At 45.7% G+C, this 17500-nt stretch overlaps 1 protein-coding gene across 1 annotated transcript in view; it reads left to right on the top strand.

The window, feature by feature from the left end:
- Positions 1 to 1253: 1253 nt before the first annotated feature.
- LOC112247412 (centrosomal protein of 170 kDa-like) overlaps positions 1254 to 17500 on the top strand; it is a 28626-nt gene continuing 12379 nt past the window's right edge. Inside the window, exons 1-17 of the mRNA XM_042303895.1 lie at positions 1254 to 1386; positions 3393 to 3547; positions 3889 to 3978; positions 4076 to 4154; positions 4501 to 4559; positions 5253 to 5448; positions 8622 to 8759; positions 8974 to 9438; positions 9715 to 10136; positions 10359 to 10487; positions 10879 to 11014; positions 11240 to 12769; positions 13002 to 13254; positions 13563 to 13680; positions 16011 to 16169; positions 16956 to 17044; positions 17466 to 17500. The exon at positions 17466 to 17500 is cut by the window's right edge and continues 59 nt beyond it. Of these exons, the coding sequence (XP_042159829.1) occupies positions 3443 to 3547; positions 3889 to 3978; positions 4076 to 4154; positions 4501 to 4559; positions 5253 to 5448; positions 8622 to 8759; positions 8974 to 9438; positions 9715 to 10136; positions 10359 to 10487; positions 10879 to 11014; positions 11240 to 12769; positions 13002 to 13254; positions 13563 to 13680; positions 16011 to 16169; positions 16956 to 17044; positions 17466 to 17500 (4003 nt within the window). The 5' untranslated portion in view covers positions 1254 to 1386; positions 3393 to 3442. The remainder of the gene's footprint in view (positions 1387 to 3392; positions 3548 to 3888; positions 3979 to 4075; positions 4155 to 4500; positions 4560 to 5252; positions 5449 to 8621; positions 8760 to 8973; positions 9439 to 9714; positions 10137 to 10358; positions 10488 to 10878; positions 11015 to 11239; positions 12770 to 13001; positions 13255 to 13562; positions 13681 to 16010; positions 16170 to 16955; positions 17045 to 17465) is intronic.

Below are 17500 nucleotides of genomic sequence, written 5' to 3'. Positions count from 1 at the left end.
CCTAGCTCTGTACCTAGGAGCAACTTCAGGTTACAGTAACTGTATGTCTGTCTACCTATCAGGACTGTCAGACGGTCATAATAAGCAGCTTGGTATTGGTATGCATTAGGATCCCCATTAGCTGTTGGGAAAGCAGCAGCTTCTCCACCTGGGGTCCAACACAGAACATGAACCATGACATAATACAGAACAGGTACATCACAAGGACAGCGCAATACACATTTAAAAAATGGCACAGGTAGCCTACGCGGTTCAGTTGCTCTTGGCTTCACTATCAGATTCTGATCCACAGAGTCGACCAGAAGCGTCTTTCAGCACTGACAACTCCATTAAGGAAGTAGAAGAGAGGAGGGGGTGAGAGTCTGCTGGCAGCAATGTTAGCCCCTGATTACTGGTTACTGGCAGGCACACACACACACACTGTACTGGTACCTGGCAGTCACCCACCACGGCAGTGAACCATGCTCCATTGGTTCACAGACAAACATAGAGTTGGGCTGCCCTCTGCTGGTTATAACCTCAAATTAACAGTTGTCCTTTATCAAGTAATCTCGGGAAACACAGAACTAAAATCTGTCCATGAGGGGTTATTGACATGGTAGCCTATTATCAAATAAAAGTGAAGTCCTACAGTCTATAAAGGTTTGTTTCATAAGACAATTCGTAAGGCAATGCAATCTAACAAATATTTACTATTTTCCACATGCTCAACATTTTAGGACTAATTCCAGTGGCCTACTTAAAACATTGTCACTACACCCATAACAGACCACATGACGTGACAGTGATCCTTCGGTCCAGCACATGCAGTAGCCTCCAGCATAAAGAAATGAAGAACACTTGTGTTTCCTGCAACCATCGCGAATTAGCAGCATCTGGCTACATCAAAACAACTGGATCATATTCATGGGACAACATTGACCAACCTTAATGAACCCAGTAGCCTACAACAGGTGTTCTCAACCAGGGGTACAGGACCCCTGGCGGTACGTGAGAACACTCACGAGACCATAGGCTTCGGGGTCAAATGCACATGTGGGGGTACCTCAGGGATATTCTGAGCAGAGCCTAATTAAACTGGTGGTACCGCAACAGAAACAGGTTGGGAACCACTGGACTACAGTTTACATCTCAACGTCATACGCAAGAAGATGCGCTCATTGCGCTGTTGTTGTCATTGCGTAGCATGAATGGGTGGACTGCCTTTGGCTTCTTGGCTTGTTGTGTTGTACATCAGCGCAGCGCCACCTCGAGGCGAAGGAAGAGAAGCGCTCGGGGACCAGGGCTGGGCATGCATCAGGCTCCCTCACTGTATGTGACCGCACCGTGCATCAACAGATTTACAGGATACAAATCGGATGCTGAATACTCCGTACCTGACAAAAGGTGAGTGAGATGCACGTTTTATTACTCCGCCGTATCCGACCACACCCAGACAATGCATTTGCCCGCGACCTGCCTTAAAGAAAAGAAGGCCCGCGAAATGAACATTCTAGGCTATTTGTGTCGGAGGGTACCAGGCTATGTCGTCCATAACGGTACAGCCCAGCCAGCACATCAAATTGGCGACCTAAACAACACGTGATGGGTTATTATTTTACGCCTTTCAAATACCTATATGTGTAATTCGGTGTTACGCGTTGCCCTAAATGGCACTCGTAATACCACATATTTTTAAGCTATCGATTATGATAAAAAAATGTCATATAAGCTTTCAACCGCAAAAGGTTACCGACCAGACTGAAAAACTGCAGCATCAGTTGCCATTCATCAATCAATATGGTGTCTAGTACATCCAAAACAGCCTATGTTAATAAAAACAAATCATGATTATTATTATTATTAAATATTATTAAATAAGGAACTGAACGGTCGCTAACGCAGGGTTGGTTGTTTTTTATGCTCAGGCAGGGCCATCTACAGTAGCTTCCAGAGATAAATGATGAGCTGTCATTTACGATATAGCTCTGTAATTGAGAGAAGGGGGAAGAACGAGAGAGAGAGAGAGAGACGGCAACGAAACCAATGCAAAAACGTCGGGCACAATTGCGAGACCGAGGCCGCATAGAGGGTTAACCAATCCAATTCCACAATGGGGAATCAGGACTGTCTGGTCGCATTCACATAGGAATCATCTACCCTCATTCGGGGCCAAGATATGACAAGGTGCCTGATTAGATTACATCGCGCTAAATCACATTTTCACTGATGGGGCATCGTGAGTCAGCATGGCCTACCAGTACCATACCCCTTCAAGCATTGCCTATGGAGGCCTGTGCCACTGCAACCTGAACGGCAGGCTTGCTAGGCCATATAGTCATAGTGTGTTTTTATGTAGGCTACCGTAGGCCTACACATATAGGAATTATGACCAAAAAATGAGCACCAGATGGTATGTTTCTTCTGAGCGGAAATGGGGTTGACTGTCAGTGTGTGTGTGTGTCCTTCTCTCTCTATCTGTGTACCTGCTGTGATCTCTGTGCCTGTCCTGAGTCATACTCATGTCATACAGTATCTTCACGTCTCTCAGGTTGGTCTGCCTGGTCTATCTAAGCCATCTGATCAACTATCCAACAGTGATGGTCGTTGTTTAGATCCTGTACAGGTAGCCTGTATTCCAGCCTGCTGTGACACAACATATCCACCATCACTGAACGACCACTCTCAGTTCAGTGACATTGGTTCAGTGCGACTTTGGTTTGGTGACCCGGCAAAACACTCCGTAATTAAATGTGGCCGTTAAGCAGGATGTCAAACAGTCAGTGACATATTATCTAATTTCTTCTGGAATGGTTGCAATGTAGCCTATTCTAAAGCCTCATTGTTAGCAACGAGGTCCAGTCATACCAGCAGGTTAGTGTGCTGGGCATTTAGTTTAAAGAAACCTCTTTGCTGAGTTTAGGTGTGACAAAGTTGTTCACTTTATCCCTGTTTGTTTTTAGGTTCGTATCCATCCCCTTCATTCGACTTTGTCGAAAGTCGTTAGAATGTTGTGTCGATAATACATTATAATAATAGGCCTACACTTGATTGGTAGAGAGCTTTTTATTTACAGACAAAAATGACAAAGCTCTTTACATTGTGAGCAGCCATATCAAATGCTTCAATAAAAAGGGTAATGATTGTGTTCCCTCCATTTACAGTTGGATGTTATGACTGGTTGTTCTAACTGATGCTGACCGTGGGCTCTATTCAATCTGTATTGCTGAAGTGTTACAGATTGTGTGATCTACATTTTAAAGGTCATGTCCCATTGAGCCGAGATACGCAGCGGTTACCGCGAATGCAGTCTCCTCTAACGCCGGGGAACGTGGCCTTTAAACATTCATTCACGCTGCACCGTTGAACTTCTGCGACACTGATTGAGTGGAGCCCCTTGTCTTCTTACACAGTGTGTCATAGGGGTTAAAGGTGAGCAGGTGTGGCAGTGGACGTGGCAGAGATGAGTGTCTCTTCCTGGTTCCTGGTGAGTGGCGGGGGCATGAGGCACCGCCTCCCCTGGGAGATGATCTTTGTTGGTCGAGACGACTGTGAACTCATGTTACAGGTAAATCATATTTCGTTTTGTAGCGAGTCCAGAACGGAACTCGAACCCGGGTACTGGAGAACGCCAGCCCAACAACTGTAGCCGTTATGCCTAAACTGTAGAACCGCTGCTAACGTTACGGAGGTGCGTCGATGAACCACTCTGGCATGATGAGTAACCTGAAGACGTGCGGTAGCTCCCAGAGCTGATCTCTAGGCTTTAGCCTTGGCAAGAGACCTGGGTTCGAAATCTAGTGGGTCACACTGCTGCAGGTGTCTGCAGGACCAAATGTAATCTATGTCATCTGGATTATAAAGAGATTAGCAGGATTATATTGATTGACTGGATTATTGTGTCTTTAGTCCCGCAGTGTGGACAAACAGCATGCCGTTATCAACTATGAACCAACCACGGACGAACATAAAGTCAAGGACCTGGGAAGCCTGAATGGGGTTAAGTCAGATTTGAATAATAAATATGAATATGAAATGATTCATGTGCTTCGTAACCTGTTCTAAACTGCTAATAATGATATTCCTTTCCTTCCAGACATTTGTGAATGATGTCAGAATACAGGAGCAGGTGTATATCACTTTGAAAATTGACGACAAGTTGAGGTTTGGATATGATATCCTGTCATGGTGCCATTTTGTCTTTGAAGCTTAGCCTACAGTAGTTCATTGAAATGTCATCAATAGGAATGACAGCGACAAAAAAAAGGACTTCAAGACCAGAATACGGGTATATAAAACTGTACCGTAATCCCTCTTAATATGCTGCCTGAAAAATCATCTAACCTTTCAAACTTACCACTGTGTCTAATGCATAATAGATTAGCATATCTGTTTCTGGACTGTACGTCGCTCTGAATAAGAATGTATGCCGTTAAACGACTAAAATGTGAAATATCTGTGCTATCTCCTGTGAAGAGCTAAGCCTGTGCTGTACAATCACCTTTCCTTAACCTGTCTCACATACCAACCTGTTCACTGTGGTGCGAGGAGAGCTCCATGTCCCCGAGGAAGCACTAAAGGTTGGTTGGACAGTAGGCTAAAGAAATAGCTAGTTCTCTTTCTGTGTTTCCTATCATCCTATCTCCTCGCCTTTTTCTCAACCATATTGGAGGAGAGGTTCCAAGGTCCCTCCCCTCTGACTTTCTTCTCCCATCCATTTTGAGAAGGAGGCAAGGAGAGAGGATGCGAGGACTCGAGGAAATATGAATTGAGAAAGAGCCCCAGTAAAATACGCTTACAAAGTACTATGAAAGGAAAAGCTCTGAGAAAGACCTTTTTTTCCTACTACGCTGGTTGGTGCATGTTTAATGGAGATTATGTTCAGTCAAGAACGGCGGCAGTTTCTGCTGCATGTGGCAAAACCTCACTGCTTTTGTTCGAACGACAAAAACCATACTTTTTGAGGAACTTGGTGATACATTGTTCAGTTAGGCCTGTCTGAATCCTAACGTGAGTTCTACATGCATACATTACTCTGATTTTGCGTGAATCATGAACTGATGCCAATTGAGATTTGCACAACAACAACAAAAATTCTATGCTTACAACCAAGACTGTGACTACTGTATAATTTCACTGATGCAAGGATCGATTGTCCCATGTATGTTGGTGCAAACATAGAAGAGCTCCTTATCAGACTTACCCTTGTAATCATATCTCTAATGGTGTGAGCTCATCTCCTCTCTGTGTTGTTCTGTGTCCTCGTCTATCAGCATGAGAAGTTTAATAGTCAGCTCCTGCTGCAGATGGTAAAGCCTCCAGAAGCTGCTCCGGTACCATCCAGACCTGCAGTAGAGGTCAAGGCTGCAGCCGAGGGTGGTTCCGAGGGTGGCTCCGACGGGGCGGTGGCAGTGGGTAGTAAACCCCCTGAGACCAGCAGAGAGGGGGCCGGGGACGACAAGCTGGCAGGTGAGAGGGTCTGCACTCTGCATGGACCTTGGAGGGTGACACAGGTGACAGGATTAGGTTAACAGAGATGACAGGACTAGATGACAGAGGTGACAGGATTTTGGCGATGCCACACACCCACACAGTCTGTGCTGTGACAACCGTGTGTCCTGTATTTTTAGTTTCCTACACTAGGCTGTCACCTTAATGTGATTCTAAAGAGCTCTGACTTGGAGACAAATTTGGAGGTCAAACTGTTCTGCCACAATATGTATTTTGGGGACTTGTGTGGGTACAAAGTGGTAGTTCGAATTTGCAGAGGTCGTTGTTTGTTTCTCAGGGGACATTGCAGTAGAACAGTGGTTCTCAAACTTTTTATAGTCCCGTACCCATTCAAACATTCAACCTCCAGCTGCATACCCCCTCTAGAACCAGGGTCAGCACACTCTCAAATGTTTTTTTTTTTACCATCATTGTAAGCCTGCTACACACACTATACAATACATTTATTAAATATAAGAATGAGTGTGAGCTTTTGTCACAAGTGTGAAATGATAAAGAGCTGTTATAGGACCAGGGCACAAACAATAATATAATAATCATCAATACTTTTTCTCTTTATTTAACCATCTTACATATAAAACCTTATTTGTTCATAGAAAATTGTGAATAACTAATTGTGAATAACTAATGAGAAGGGTGTGCTTGAAAGGATGCACATAACTCTGAAATGTTGGGTTGAGTCCCAGTCTTAAATAATTTTCCACGCAGTCTTTGCCTGTATTTAGTTTTCATGCTAGTGAGGGCCAAGAATCCATTCTCACATAGGTACATGGTTGCAAAGGGCATCAGTGTCTTAACAGTGCAATTTTCCAAGGGTATGATACTCTGAGCGCAGCCCAATCCAGAAATCTGGCAGTGGCTTCTGATTAAATTACATTTTCACTTGTTGCAATTTCGATGAGGCTCTCTTGTCCAGATATCAGTAAGTGGACTGGAGGCAGCGCATGAAAGGGATAACATATCCAGTTGTTTGTGTCATCCGTTTCAGGAAATTACCTGCGTAAATGCGCACCCAACTCAGGTGCTTCGCTATATCACATTTGACATTGTCCGTAAGTTTGAGTTCATTTGCACACACAAAAAAAATCATACAATGATGGAAAGACCTGTGTGTTGTCCTTGTTAATGCAGACAGAGAAGAGCTCCAACTTCTTAATCATAGCCTCACTTTTGTCCCACACATAGTTGCAGAGAGTCCCTGTAATCCTAGATTCAGATCATTCTGGTGAGAAAAAACATCACCCAGATAGGCCAGTCGTGTGAGAAACTCATCATCATGCAAGTGGTCAGACAAGTGAAAATTATGGTCAGTGAAGAAAACTTTAAGCTCGTCTATCAATTCAAAGAAACGTGTCAATACTTTGGCCCTTGATAATCAGTGCACTTCTGTATGTTGTAAAAGCGTTACATGGTCGCTGCCCATATCATTGCATAGTGCAGAAAATACACAAGAGTTCATGGGCCTTGCTTTAACAAAGTTAACTATTTTCACTGTAGTGTCCAAAACGTATTTCAAGCTGTCAGGCATTCCCTTGGCACCAAGAGCCTCTCGGTGGATGCTGCAGTGCACACAAGTGGTGTCGGGAGCAACTGCTTGCACACTTCATTACCACTCCACTATGTCTACTTGTTATGGCTTTCGCGCCATCAGTACAGATACCAAAACATCTTGAACACCAAAGTCCATTTGATGTGACAAAACTGTCCAGTACTTTTAAAATATCCTCTCCTGTTGTCCTGGTTTCCAGTGGTTTGCAGAAGAGGATGTCTTCCTTAATTTACCCCCCATAAACATAACGGACATATACCAGGAGCTGTGCCAGGCCCGCCAGGTCTGGTGACGCATCCAGCTGTAACGCATAGAATTCACTGGCATGTATGCGAAGCAGTAATTGTTTTAAAACATCTCCTGCCATGTCACTGATGCATCGTGAAACAGTGTTGTTTGATGAAGGCATTGTCTGTATAGCTTTTTTGGCCTTTTCCCCCAGCATTGTCCCTGCCAGATCCGCGGCAGCAGGAAGAATTAAGTCCTCCACAATAGTATGGGACTTGCCTGTCCTAGCCACTTGGTAGCTCACCATATAAGACGCTTCTAGCCCCCTCTAGCCCCTTCTCATTTCTCATTAATGGTATCTGTTGCTTTTATACACGAAAGTTGTCTTAATTTTCGCTCAAAAAACTCCTGTGGCTTATTTTTCAAATTGGCATGTTTTGTTTCTAAATGTCTGCGCAAGAGTGAAGGTTTCATCGAATTGTGAGATAGTACTTTTGCACATATAACGCACTGTGGTTGAGGAAAGGCACTACTCCCAATATAAATTAACCCCAAATCAATGTAGTTCTCATCATATTTGTGCCTCTTCGATGGTCCAACGTCCCTGTCTGTTGTTCGGTGATTTCCCGGGTAAGGAGGCAGTAGCTCTTTGGCTGCATCAGATTCACAACTGGTTGTGTACATGCTAGCTGGGCTAGCAACAAATGTATAATAACTGATGCTAGCATCTGATGTGCTTGTGGAAGCAGAACAACTTGTGTCGTCGACAGGTGCAGGTGTAGTACTGCTAGTAGTAGTAGCAGTACTACCAGTAGAGCTGGTATGTGTCTCTATGGACGCCGGCCTAATATTTTTTAACCATTTATCAATTTTCGAGCAAACGGAATGAGCAGCAGCTACGTTTGGCTACTTACGGACCGTTAATGGAATTCCCGCGAGAGAGTAACTGGTAATGTGATTGGATGTTAATTATTTGACTAGGCTACCTGTATTTGACATTGTGTTGTTATTTCACTGAACGCTATTTTTGGCAGTGAAACGAGGCTACTCATGCAAGAAAAAAACCTCACCCAAATGTATAGCCCTGTTGGAAAATATAAATGGACTGTTTGAAAATGTGAAGAATTATTTTTTTTTTATAAAAAAATATATATATATTTTTTAAATGTATGTGAATCACATTTTTATTTGGTGTACCTTCCGAAGGCAATGCGCGGATACCTGCGGTAGACAAACTAGGAGGTTAAACTTGTTCTGTCACAATAGTCTTTTGGAAGACTGTGAGGAAACACAATTTCAGTTCAAAACCAAATCTGTGTCTTTCTCACTGACCTTGGTGTTGTTTCTTTCCCAGGGGACATTGCAGTACTAAAAAGGGGCACCCCTCTGTATGGCCAGCCTTCCTGGTGGGGGGACGGGGACGCAGACGATGAGAACTCTGGGAAGCAGGATGGGACGACAACTGACAGGAAGCAGGAGAGATCTGAGTCAGGTAGATGCTGTCTAGCCTGGAATACAGACTGAAGTTAGCTGTGTTTCACTTTGTCTGTCTGTCTGCCTGTCTGTCTGTGTGCCTGTTTATACATCAAAAACCACCCTACCAGATAACAGTAGACGTTTGCCTTTCTGGTAGCATAGGACAGCAATTGAATCTCAAAGTCTAAGTCCTTGTATTACGCCATCTTGATATCTGCTTCAAACGACAGATTGTAAAGACCCCAAGGAGACAACAGCCGGGGCCCAGGAGAATGGCCTGTATACCTCAAGCCAGGAGCCCAGTTACTTCGAGATCCCCTCCTATACCAATGAACCCCCCTCCCAAGACATGGAAGGCGCCACCACCACTAACCCCGCCTCCGGCCTTGAAGCCGTCCCCCAGGGCCACGCCTCCTTCACCATCGAGTTTGACCTGCAGGCGTCCAATAAGGTGGCGGTTAAGGACCGGGTGGCAAAGGCGGTGCCGGAGGTGAGGCAACGGCCCCCAAAGAAGGGCGCGGGAGAGGAGCTGAGCGCCCTGCAAACTGCCATGGTGGCGGCGGAGGTGAAAGTAGCTGATTGGCTGGCCCAGAACGAGATCCCATTGGCCCGTACGGAGTCGGTTGACAGAGTGGTGGAGGACGACGGGGAGAGCGTGAAGAGTGATGTGCCGGTTCAGCTGAAGAGTCTTAAAGGTAGGACCAATCAACCAATCACCATAAGAATAGAATTGAGATTTTTCCGTCAGCAAGTCCTCTTGCTATTACATTACATAGCACTACACAGTTATTACACTATGAGACAGTTTCCCAAACACAGATTAAGATTAGTCCTTGATTTGAAAGCATGCGCATCGAAAGCGCTTCATAGTCTAGGACTATGTTTAATCGTGTCTGGGAAACCAACCCAATAGGTTCATAGGATTATAACTGCACACACCAAACGTCCAACCCCCTTCTCTCTCGTTTCAGGTAGTAAACACGAGGACGGTACCCAGAGCGACTCAGAGAACGCAGCCGCGCTGGGCGAGCAACGCCGGGCCGCCCTCGAGGACCACTCCAGGGGGCTGTGGGGCGGCCGACTAGAGGGGTCAGGGGTCAAAATACGAGAGGGGCGTGCCAACGTCCCAGAGGGACTCTTTGCCGAGGAAGATAGCCCAGCCCGACGACACAGGTCCTCAACTTCCAAAATGGCACCCATTGGAGGAGAGTTAAGAGAGAGAGAGAGGACCAAGGATTCCGTTCCTTACCACCGCGACCAACACCAACCGATAGGACTTGGGGAGGGGTTTCAGAATCGCCGTGGAGATGACTATAGCGACCGGGGGACCTATACCATAGAGATAGAGAACGAAGATAACCAAGAGGAGGAGGCCAGGAGAATGATTGACAAGGTGGGGATGGTAAATAATGAGCTTAAACTGTCATTTGAATCCTGTTTCATCTGAATAACAATTTTACACAGTCATTAGTCCCAGAATTGGTGTCTTTTTGTCAAGGGCATGGCCTCGTATTTACTGCAAGTGGTACTGTGCAAGTGCACTGATCCCACATTGTGTTGACCTCTCGATTGAATGTTTGGTTGAATATTTATTGAAGTCCATGTTCTGGCCCAGGTATTTGGTGTGGAGGACTACCAGACTCTGTCCAGGGTGGCGGGCTATCCTGACATCCAGAGAGAGAGACTGACCACTCAGAGGCCAGGCTCCGGAGACAGAGGCAAGCCTGGACGTATCGAACCAGAGGTAACAGCATTTCTGTCTGTCTACACAGAGAATCTCCATTGCAGAGGAGTGAAGGGGTTCAACTCCAAGTCAGACACTACTGTAGATTTGCTATTTTTATACTCCCAAGATTACGACAGACCTCACACATAAAGAAAGCTTAAAGTTTGATGCCATTCCTTGTGGGGAAAAAATACAAGTTTTTATAAAGAAAGGATACATGCTCTCAAAAGTGCAGTTGTGTTTGAAGTAGTCCTAAGCATTTTACCTGTAAATAATAGATGTGTACATGCCACTGTGACACTCTGACTAGTAGAAATTGTCCTCGTCTTCCCCTGTGCTCTAGTCTCTCCCCTTTATGTTGGGGACTGGGTGTTGTTCAATTTCGGTTTCTCCCCTGTTTGTCCTCCAGTCTCTCCCAGAGGAGCTGGTTGTGGGCGGTCCCAGGTGGGTCTCCCAATGGGCTACTCTGGCAGCCAGCCACATCAGGACTGACCCTGAGGGCTCTGGAGCGGAGTCCCATGTCCACTACCACACCGAGGACAGAGGTGCTACTGCTGGGCTTAGACCTGTTCTGAAATTGAAGTGCTTTGCTGTTTTTCAGTTGTTTTTCATTTATTAGTCATACCACCTTTTTCAGTATAAAGTCAATAATAACTAGAATAAAGAAAAGTGTTGGGTATTTATATTGCCAATATATGAGAGTTAGTTAGACACAGTAGATATTATTGTGTAGAAATGATTATGATGTTTTATACCCTGTCTCTCTATAGCTGAGATCAGTGAGTCCAGTCACTCTGCCTCCATGGCCTCCACCAGCTATACAGAGCGCAAGAGGAGAACCCTGCCCCAGCTCCCCTCCACTGAGGAGACAACCCCAGGGGGGAGAAGATCCCCTGGTCCAGCTCACCGCCCCTCCGATGTGGGGGAGAAACAGGACACTGAGCTCCAGGAGAAGGAGAACCAGGAGACGGGGAGAGGAGGGAGGACCAAGCCTGGTGGTGGAGGTGGTGGGGGTAGCCAGGCTGGTAGTGTTGGTGGAAGCACCAGAGGAAGTCCGAAAAAAGGCTCTCCAGCGAAGAACCAAGATGCGGGAAGCCGGAAAGAAACTGTGTTGGCGAAACTGCCTCCTCGGCCAGGGAATAGTGGGGGGAAGAGACTGGAGGAGGCACGGAGGAGGAAGAAGGAGATGGAGGAGAAGGCTAAAGAAAGGGAGAGTGCTGGGAAGCCGCTTCTTAGACAAGAGAGCTTTACGGTGGAGAGACCCAGCACCAACGTCCCCCAGGAGCTCATCCCACGGATTGACACGCAAACTGGGGCACGAATACTGACAAAGGAGGGCAGGGAGGATGGTACCACCCGGCAGAAGGACTCAGAGGCGGTGGCTGCGTTTCTGGAGACAACGGTATCAGACCTGGGTGAACCAATTAGCCAGTCCATCGAGGGGTCTTTGTCGCCCGAGTCGGATGTGGACACCACCAGCACCGTTAGCCAGGCAGCGGGCGTCGGAGGGCGGAAGGTGGTCCACCAGAAGAGACGTACCCTAACTGCCCAGCAGAAAGAGAGGGAGAAGACGGTGCTGTGTTCCTCCACCAAGGGGCCTACCAGAGCCAGAGATACCCAGGATAGGAAACCCAAATCCAGACCATCTGGAGGACAAGGGACCCGCCAAGCTGGTCGTGCCTGGACCTCCCTGGACCTAACAGATGACGACGTCAACTCCAACTCCCTTCTCTCCGACTCCCAACCGTCCTTACAGGAGGTTAGCTCCCACAGTTCCCACGCCAGAACCCAGGCCGGAAGCACCAGAGTGGAGGCTAGCACCAAGGCTAGCCGGGCTAAAAACACCCAGGCATCCAGCACCACCACAAACACCCTCAGTAAACCTACCACCACCTTGCCCAAGGTGCGGCCCACCCGGGCCTCGATACTCAGACGTGCCCGTTTGGGGGACTCCTCCGATACCGAACCAGCCGACATGGACCGGATGTCCGTAGCCTCCGAGGCTAGCACCACTAGCTCCAGGTCCGCGGCTCCCGGACCAGGGTTCCGGAGAGGCCTGTCCCGCATTGAGGCCCTGGCCCAGCCCAGGAAGCCCAGGATGGGATCTCCGTCTGCCCAGAGTGACTCAGAGGCCACAGGGGGCCGTAGCCGGGGGATAGGGGCTCGTAGCATTGCTACCGACTACGCCGTCCGACAGGGACTCAGAGGAGTCAGCAACATGGGAGGGATAATACCCAGGGCCAGGGCTAACAGCGCCTCCAAACTACCTGACAAGTCTAAGGGCTACATCACCCCCACAGGTAACATACTGTACTGTCTGATACAGAAGTAGTGTTTCTAAGTGACTGTTCTCTTATCCACCGCAATGTTTGATTTGGTATCATGTTTGTGCTATAGTCTTTGTAGGTTCTGTCATTATTCAGCATAGTAAAAGTAAAATCTCTTCTCTATGGACAGTTGTGTGTATCTAGTAGTGGTAAAGCCCTCAATCACTACTACTGCTACTGACAAAACATCCTCTCTTGACTCCAGCGGGTGGCCGGTGGCGCCGGATGCCCATGGACTACGCCTCCACCTCGGAGGACGAGTTCGGCTCCAACCGCCACCCGTCCAAGCACGGCGGTCCCGCCCGGCAGTTTGCGTCGCCGCGGCTGACCCAGCTGGGTGGCTCCGCCCCTGCCACGCCCAGTCCGGGGGGTATAGCGGCTCTGAGGCAGCAGTCAGCAGGCAGAGAACAGGAGGAGTACATGAAGGACTGGACCACTCACAGTGAAGAGATCGCCAGGTATGGAGGAGCAGTCTGTACTGTACATATACAGAGAAACTGTAGGGTCAATTCTAGAGGGGAGCAATCTCACTAGGCCTATACAATATAATAGGGTCAATTCTATAGGGGAGCAATCTCACTAGGCCTATACAATATAATAGGGTCAATTCTATAGGGGAGCAAGTTACTTTGAGAACCAGTTGAACCTCAAAAGTATCCATTTTGCAACATTCATTATTTCACTATTTGCACTATATACGCACAATAATACACATTAGAAGTCAAATCAAGGGTATTTAACTGATTCATTCCCTGTATGTTGACAGGATCAGTCAGGACCTAGCCAAAGACCTGGCCATGCTGGCCAGGGAGATCCATGACGTGGCCGGAGAGATCGACTCAGTCAGCCCAGCCGCTAGTGCTGCCACTGACCCAGGAGCCATGGTACTACACATCCCACGATGCAATAATCCCACTTTATGTAGCTGTTGACATCAGACATGATTTCCCCAAAAGTCTGAGCTACATGTACATATCAGGGCCCATATTCATAAAGCGTCTCAGAGTAGGAGTGCTGATCTAGGAATATGATCTAAATTCTAAAAACTGAGCCTAGATCAGTACTCCTTTCAGAAGCTATATAAATACGGGCCCTGACACCTGCTCCTTGTGAATATTGTGGATTTACAGTACCTGTCAAAAGTTTGGACACACCTACTCATTCAAGGGTTTTTCTTTGTTTGTACTATTTTCTACATTGTAGAATAATAGTGAAGACATCAAAACTATGAAATATCACATATGGAATCATATAGTAACCAAAAAAAGTGTTAAACAAATAAAAATAGATTTTAGATTTTAGATTCTTCAAAGATTCTTTCCCTTGATGACAGTTTTGCACACTCTTGGCATTCTCTCAACCAGCTTCACCAGGAATGCTTTTCCAACAGTCTTGAAGGAGTTCCACCATATGCTGAGCACTTGTTGGCTGCTTTTCCTTCACTCTGTGGTCCCAAACCATCTCAATTGGGTTGAGGTCGATGATTGTGGAGGCCAGGTCATCTGATGCAGCATTTCATCACTCTCCTTCTTGGTCAAAGAGCCCTTACACAGCCTGGAGGTGTGTTGGGTCATTGTCCTGTTGAAAAACAAATGATAGTCCCACTAAGCGCAAACCAGATGGGATGGCGTATTGCTGCAGAATGTTGTGGTAGCCATGTTGGTTAAGTGTGCCTTGAATTCTAAATAATTCACAGACAATGTCACCAGCAAAGCACTCACACACCCCCTCCTCCATGCTTCATGGTGGGAACTACACATACAGAGATCATCCGTTCACCTACTCTGCGTCTCACAAAGACACAGCTGTTGGAAACAAAAATCGCAAATTTGGACTCATCAGACCAAAGGAGAGATTTCCACTGGTCTAATGTCCATTGCTTGTGTTTCGTGGCCCAAACAAGTCTTTTCTTATTATTGGTGTCCTTTAGTTGGGGTTTCTTTGCAGCAATTCAACCATGAAGGCCTGATTCACGCAGTCTCCTCTGAACAGTTGATGTTGAGATGTGTCTGTTACTTGCCCTCTCTGAAGCATTTATTTGGGCTGCAATCTGAGGTGCAGTTAACTCTAATGAATTTATCCTCTGCAGCAGAGGTAACTATAGGTTTTCCTTTCCTGTGGCGGTCCTCATGAGAGCCAGTTTCATCATAGCGCTTGATGGTTTTTGCAACTACACTTGAAGAAACTTTCAAAGTCCTTGAAATGTTCCACATTAACTGACCTTCATGTCTTAAAGTAATGATGGACTGTCGTTTCTCTTTGCTTATTTGAGCTGTTATTGACATAATATGGACTTGGTCTTTTACCAAATAGGGCTATGTTCTGTATACCATCCCTACCTTGTCACAACACAACTGATTGGCTCAAATGCATTTAGAAGGAAAGAAATTCCACAAATGAACTTTTGACTAGGCACACATGTTAATTGAAATGATTTCCAGGTTAGTACCTCATGAAGCTGGTTGAGAGAATGCCAAGCGTGTGTAATGAACACAATGGGAGACAGAGAGCTGGTTTCAAGCACTGGGCGCAGCAGGTGTTTATTGTAAAGAACCACAGGAGGGGGCAGGTAGCTGGGTCCAGGGGCAGGCTGAAGGTCATACACAGTACAGGCAGGGAAAAGGCTAGTAACGTAGTCTGGGAGATCAGGCAATAGGTTAAAATACAATAGGTTAAAATACAGGCAGGGAATAGTCAAAAGGCGTCGTTAGTGAGGCAGTCAATAACTATCATACACGGGATAGTTATTAAACAGGACCACCAGCGCTCCGAATAGAAGTGTGTCACAAAACAAACAATACCTCACGGTGATGGGGTGGAAAGAACTGAACTAAATAGTTTGTGATAATGACATACAGGTGTGTGAACAGGTGATCAGAATTCAGGTGATTGGGATCTGGAGAGTGAGCTGCGTTCAGGGGATCTACGTGTTTGAGAGTGTGAGTTGGAAGCAGACGTTACAGCGTGTGCAAAGCTGTCATCAAGGCAAATGGTAGCTACTTTGAAGAATCTCAAATATCAAATACATTTTTATTTGTTTAACACTTTTTTGGTTATTACATGATTCCATACGTGTTATTTCATAGTTTTGATGTCTTCACTATTATTCTACAATGTAGAAAAGAGTCAACATATGATGTAGATGTGTCCAACCTTTTGACTGGTACTGTATATATCAGAAAACAATTTACTTTGTATTGGGTGCTTTGCCCAGTTGGAGGAGCGAGTTTTTGACGATGGCTTGAATCTGGGGAGCGGCCCGTCAACAGAGAGCATTCTGGGTAATAACGTCCGCCCCGTGGAGCTCCGGCCACGCAACTCTAACAGACAGGGTCCCCGCGCCATTCGCCGCCAGACCTGGAACAGAGAGGACGTGAGTTGTTGCCGCTTGAAATCCAAACTAAAAAAGTGAAAGTATTTGATTGTACTCTGGTTTAGCCTGGTTTCTAGTTTGTTTCAGCTTGTCTTTATCCAATGTGTGTTTATAATGACAATGGCAACATTACTAGTTTGAGATAAAAAAAAAACCGTTTGAAAAACAGTCGTTAGAGAGAGAGACAAAACACAGCCCATCAACCAAAAGGACTTGACGTCAGGGTGAATTGACCCTATCCCTTCAGAAACCTACTGTATTATTGATGAAACAGTGTGTAACTTGAAAAGGTATTAATAAACCAATTAGGCACATTTTAGCAGTCTTGATATAACATTTTGAACTGAAATGCAATGATTCATTGGATCAGTCTAAAACTTTGCACATACACTGCTACCATCTAGCGGCCAAAATCTAAATTGGCCGCTAGATGGTAGCAGAATATGGCAGCAGAATAGTGGTATCAAGAATATGCATATCCTTGCTTCAATGCCTGAGCTACAGGAAGTTAGATTTGGGTATGTCATTTTAGGCAAAAATGGGAAAAAAGGGATCCGATCCTTATGAGGTTATTAATAACACAGTTATTACTATATTAATGATGGATGATGCTGGTTTCTGGGAAATTCGGGCAAAAATAAGCTATTGTACATCTAATATCCTCATGGTTTTGTGACTGCATATAGCCTTGGTATCCCTGCCTGTCCTAGTTATTATGCTATTTTAGGTGTTTACTGAAACACCTCTTACATAAGACCTCCTCTTTTCCTTGTTGTTTCCCCCCAGGCGGTGTTGGACAGTTTACTATTAGCATCTGTGACCCAGCTCTCTGCACGGATACGCCATTCTGTGGACAAAACAGCCGGCAAAATCAGGTAGGCATCACCTTTCATCACGATTCATTCAAAGAAAAGGAATGTGAAATAATGAATTCCCTGATTTTGATGATGAAGTGTTAGGAGTGCTTCATGAGTTGCAAGTAAACCCAAGCAGTGTGAAATAATTGGCTAGCGTTTGACTTTGAAGAAATTCTATTCTGAATACATGCAGCGACATGCTGTGCTTTGAACTGGATCAAATCCGGATAACGACAAGGAAGAATCAGTAGTGTTGTATAAGATATGATGGCTTGTATCCTAGAAAATACTGTATCCTAATTTGGATACTATGAATGGCACTTCATAAAGGTTAAGATGACAACTTGAAACATCCATCCTCACTTTTTAAACATCAGAAACCACTTTCATGTTCCCCCTCAACCCATTTCACGCAAATTATTTTTGAAAACTTCTCCAGGATATTATTCAAAGATAAGGACCGGAAATGGGACG

The sequence above is a fragment of the Oncorhynchus tshawytscha genome, linkage group LG02, assembly GCF_018296145.1.
Source record: "Oncorhynchus tshawytscha isolate Ot180627B linkage group LG02, Otsh_v2.0, whole genome shotgun sequence".
NCBI lineage: Eukaryota > Metazoa > Chordata > Actinopteri > Salmoniformes > Salmonidae > Oncorhynchus > Oncorhynchus tshawytscha.
This window is presented reverse-complemented; position numbering and strand designations above follow the sequence as displayed.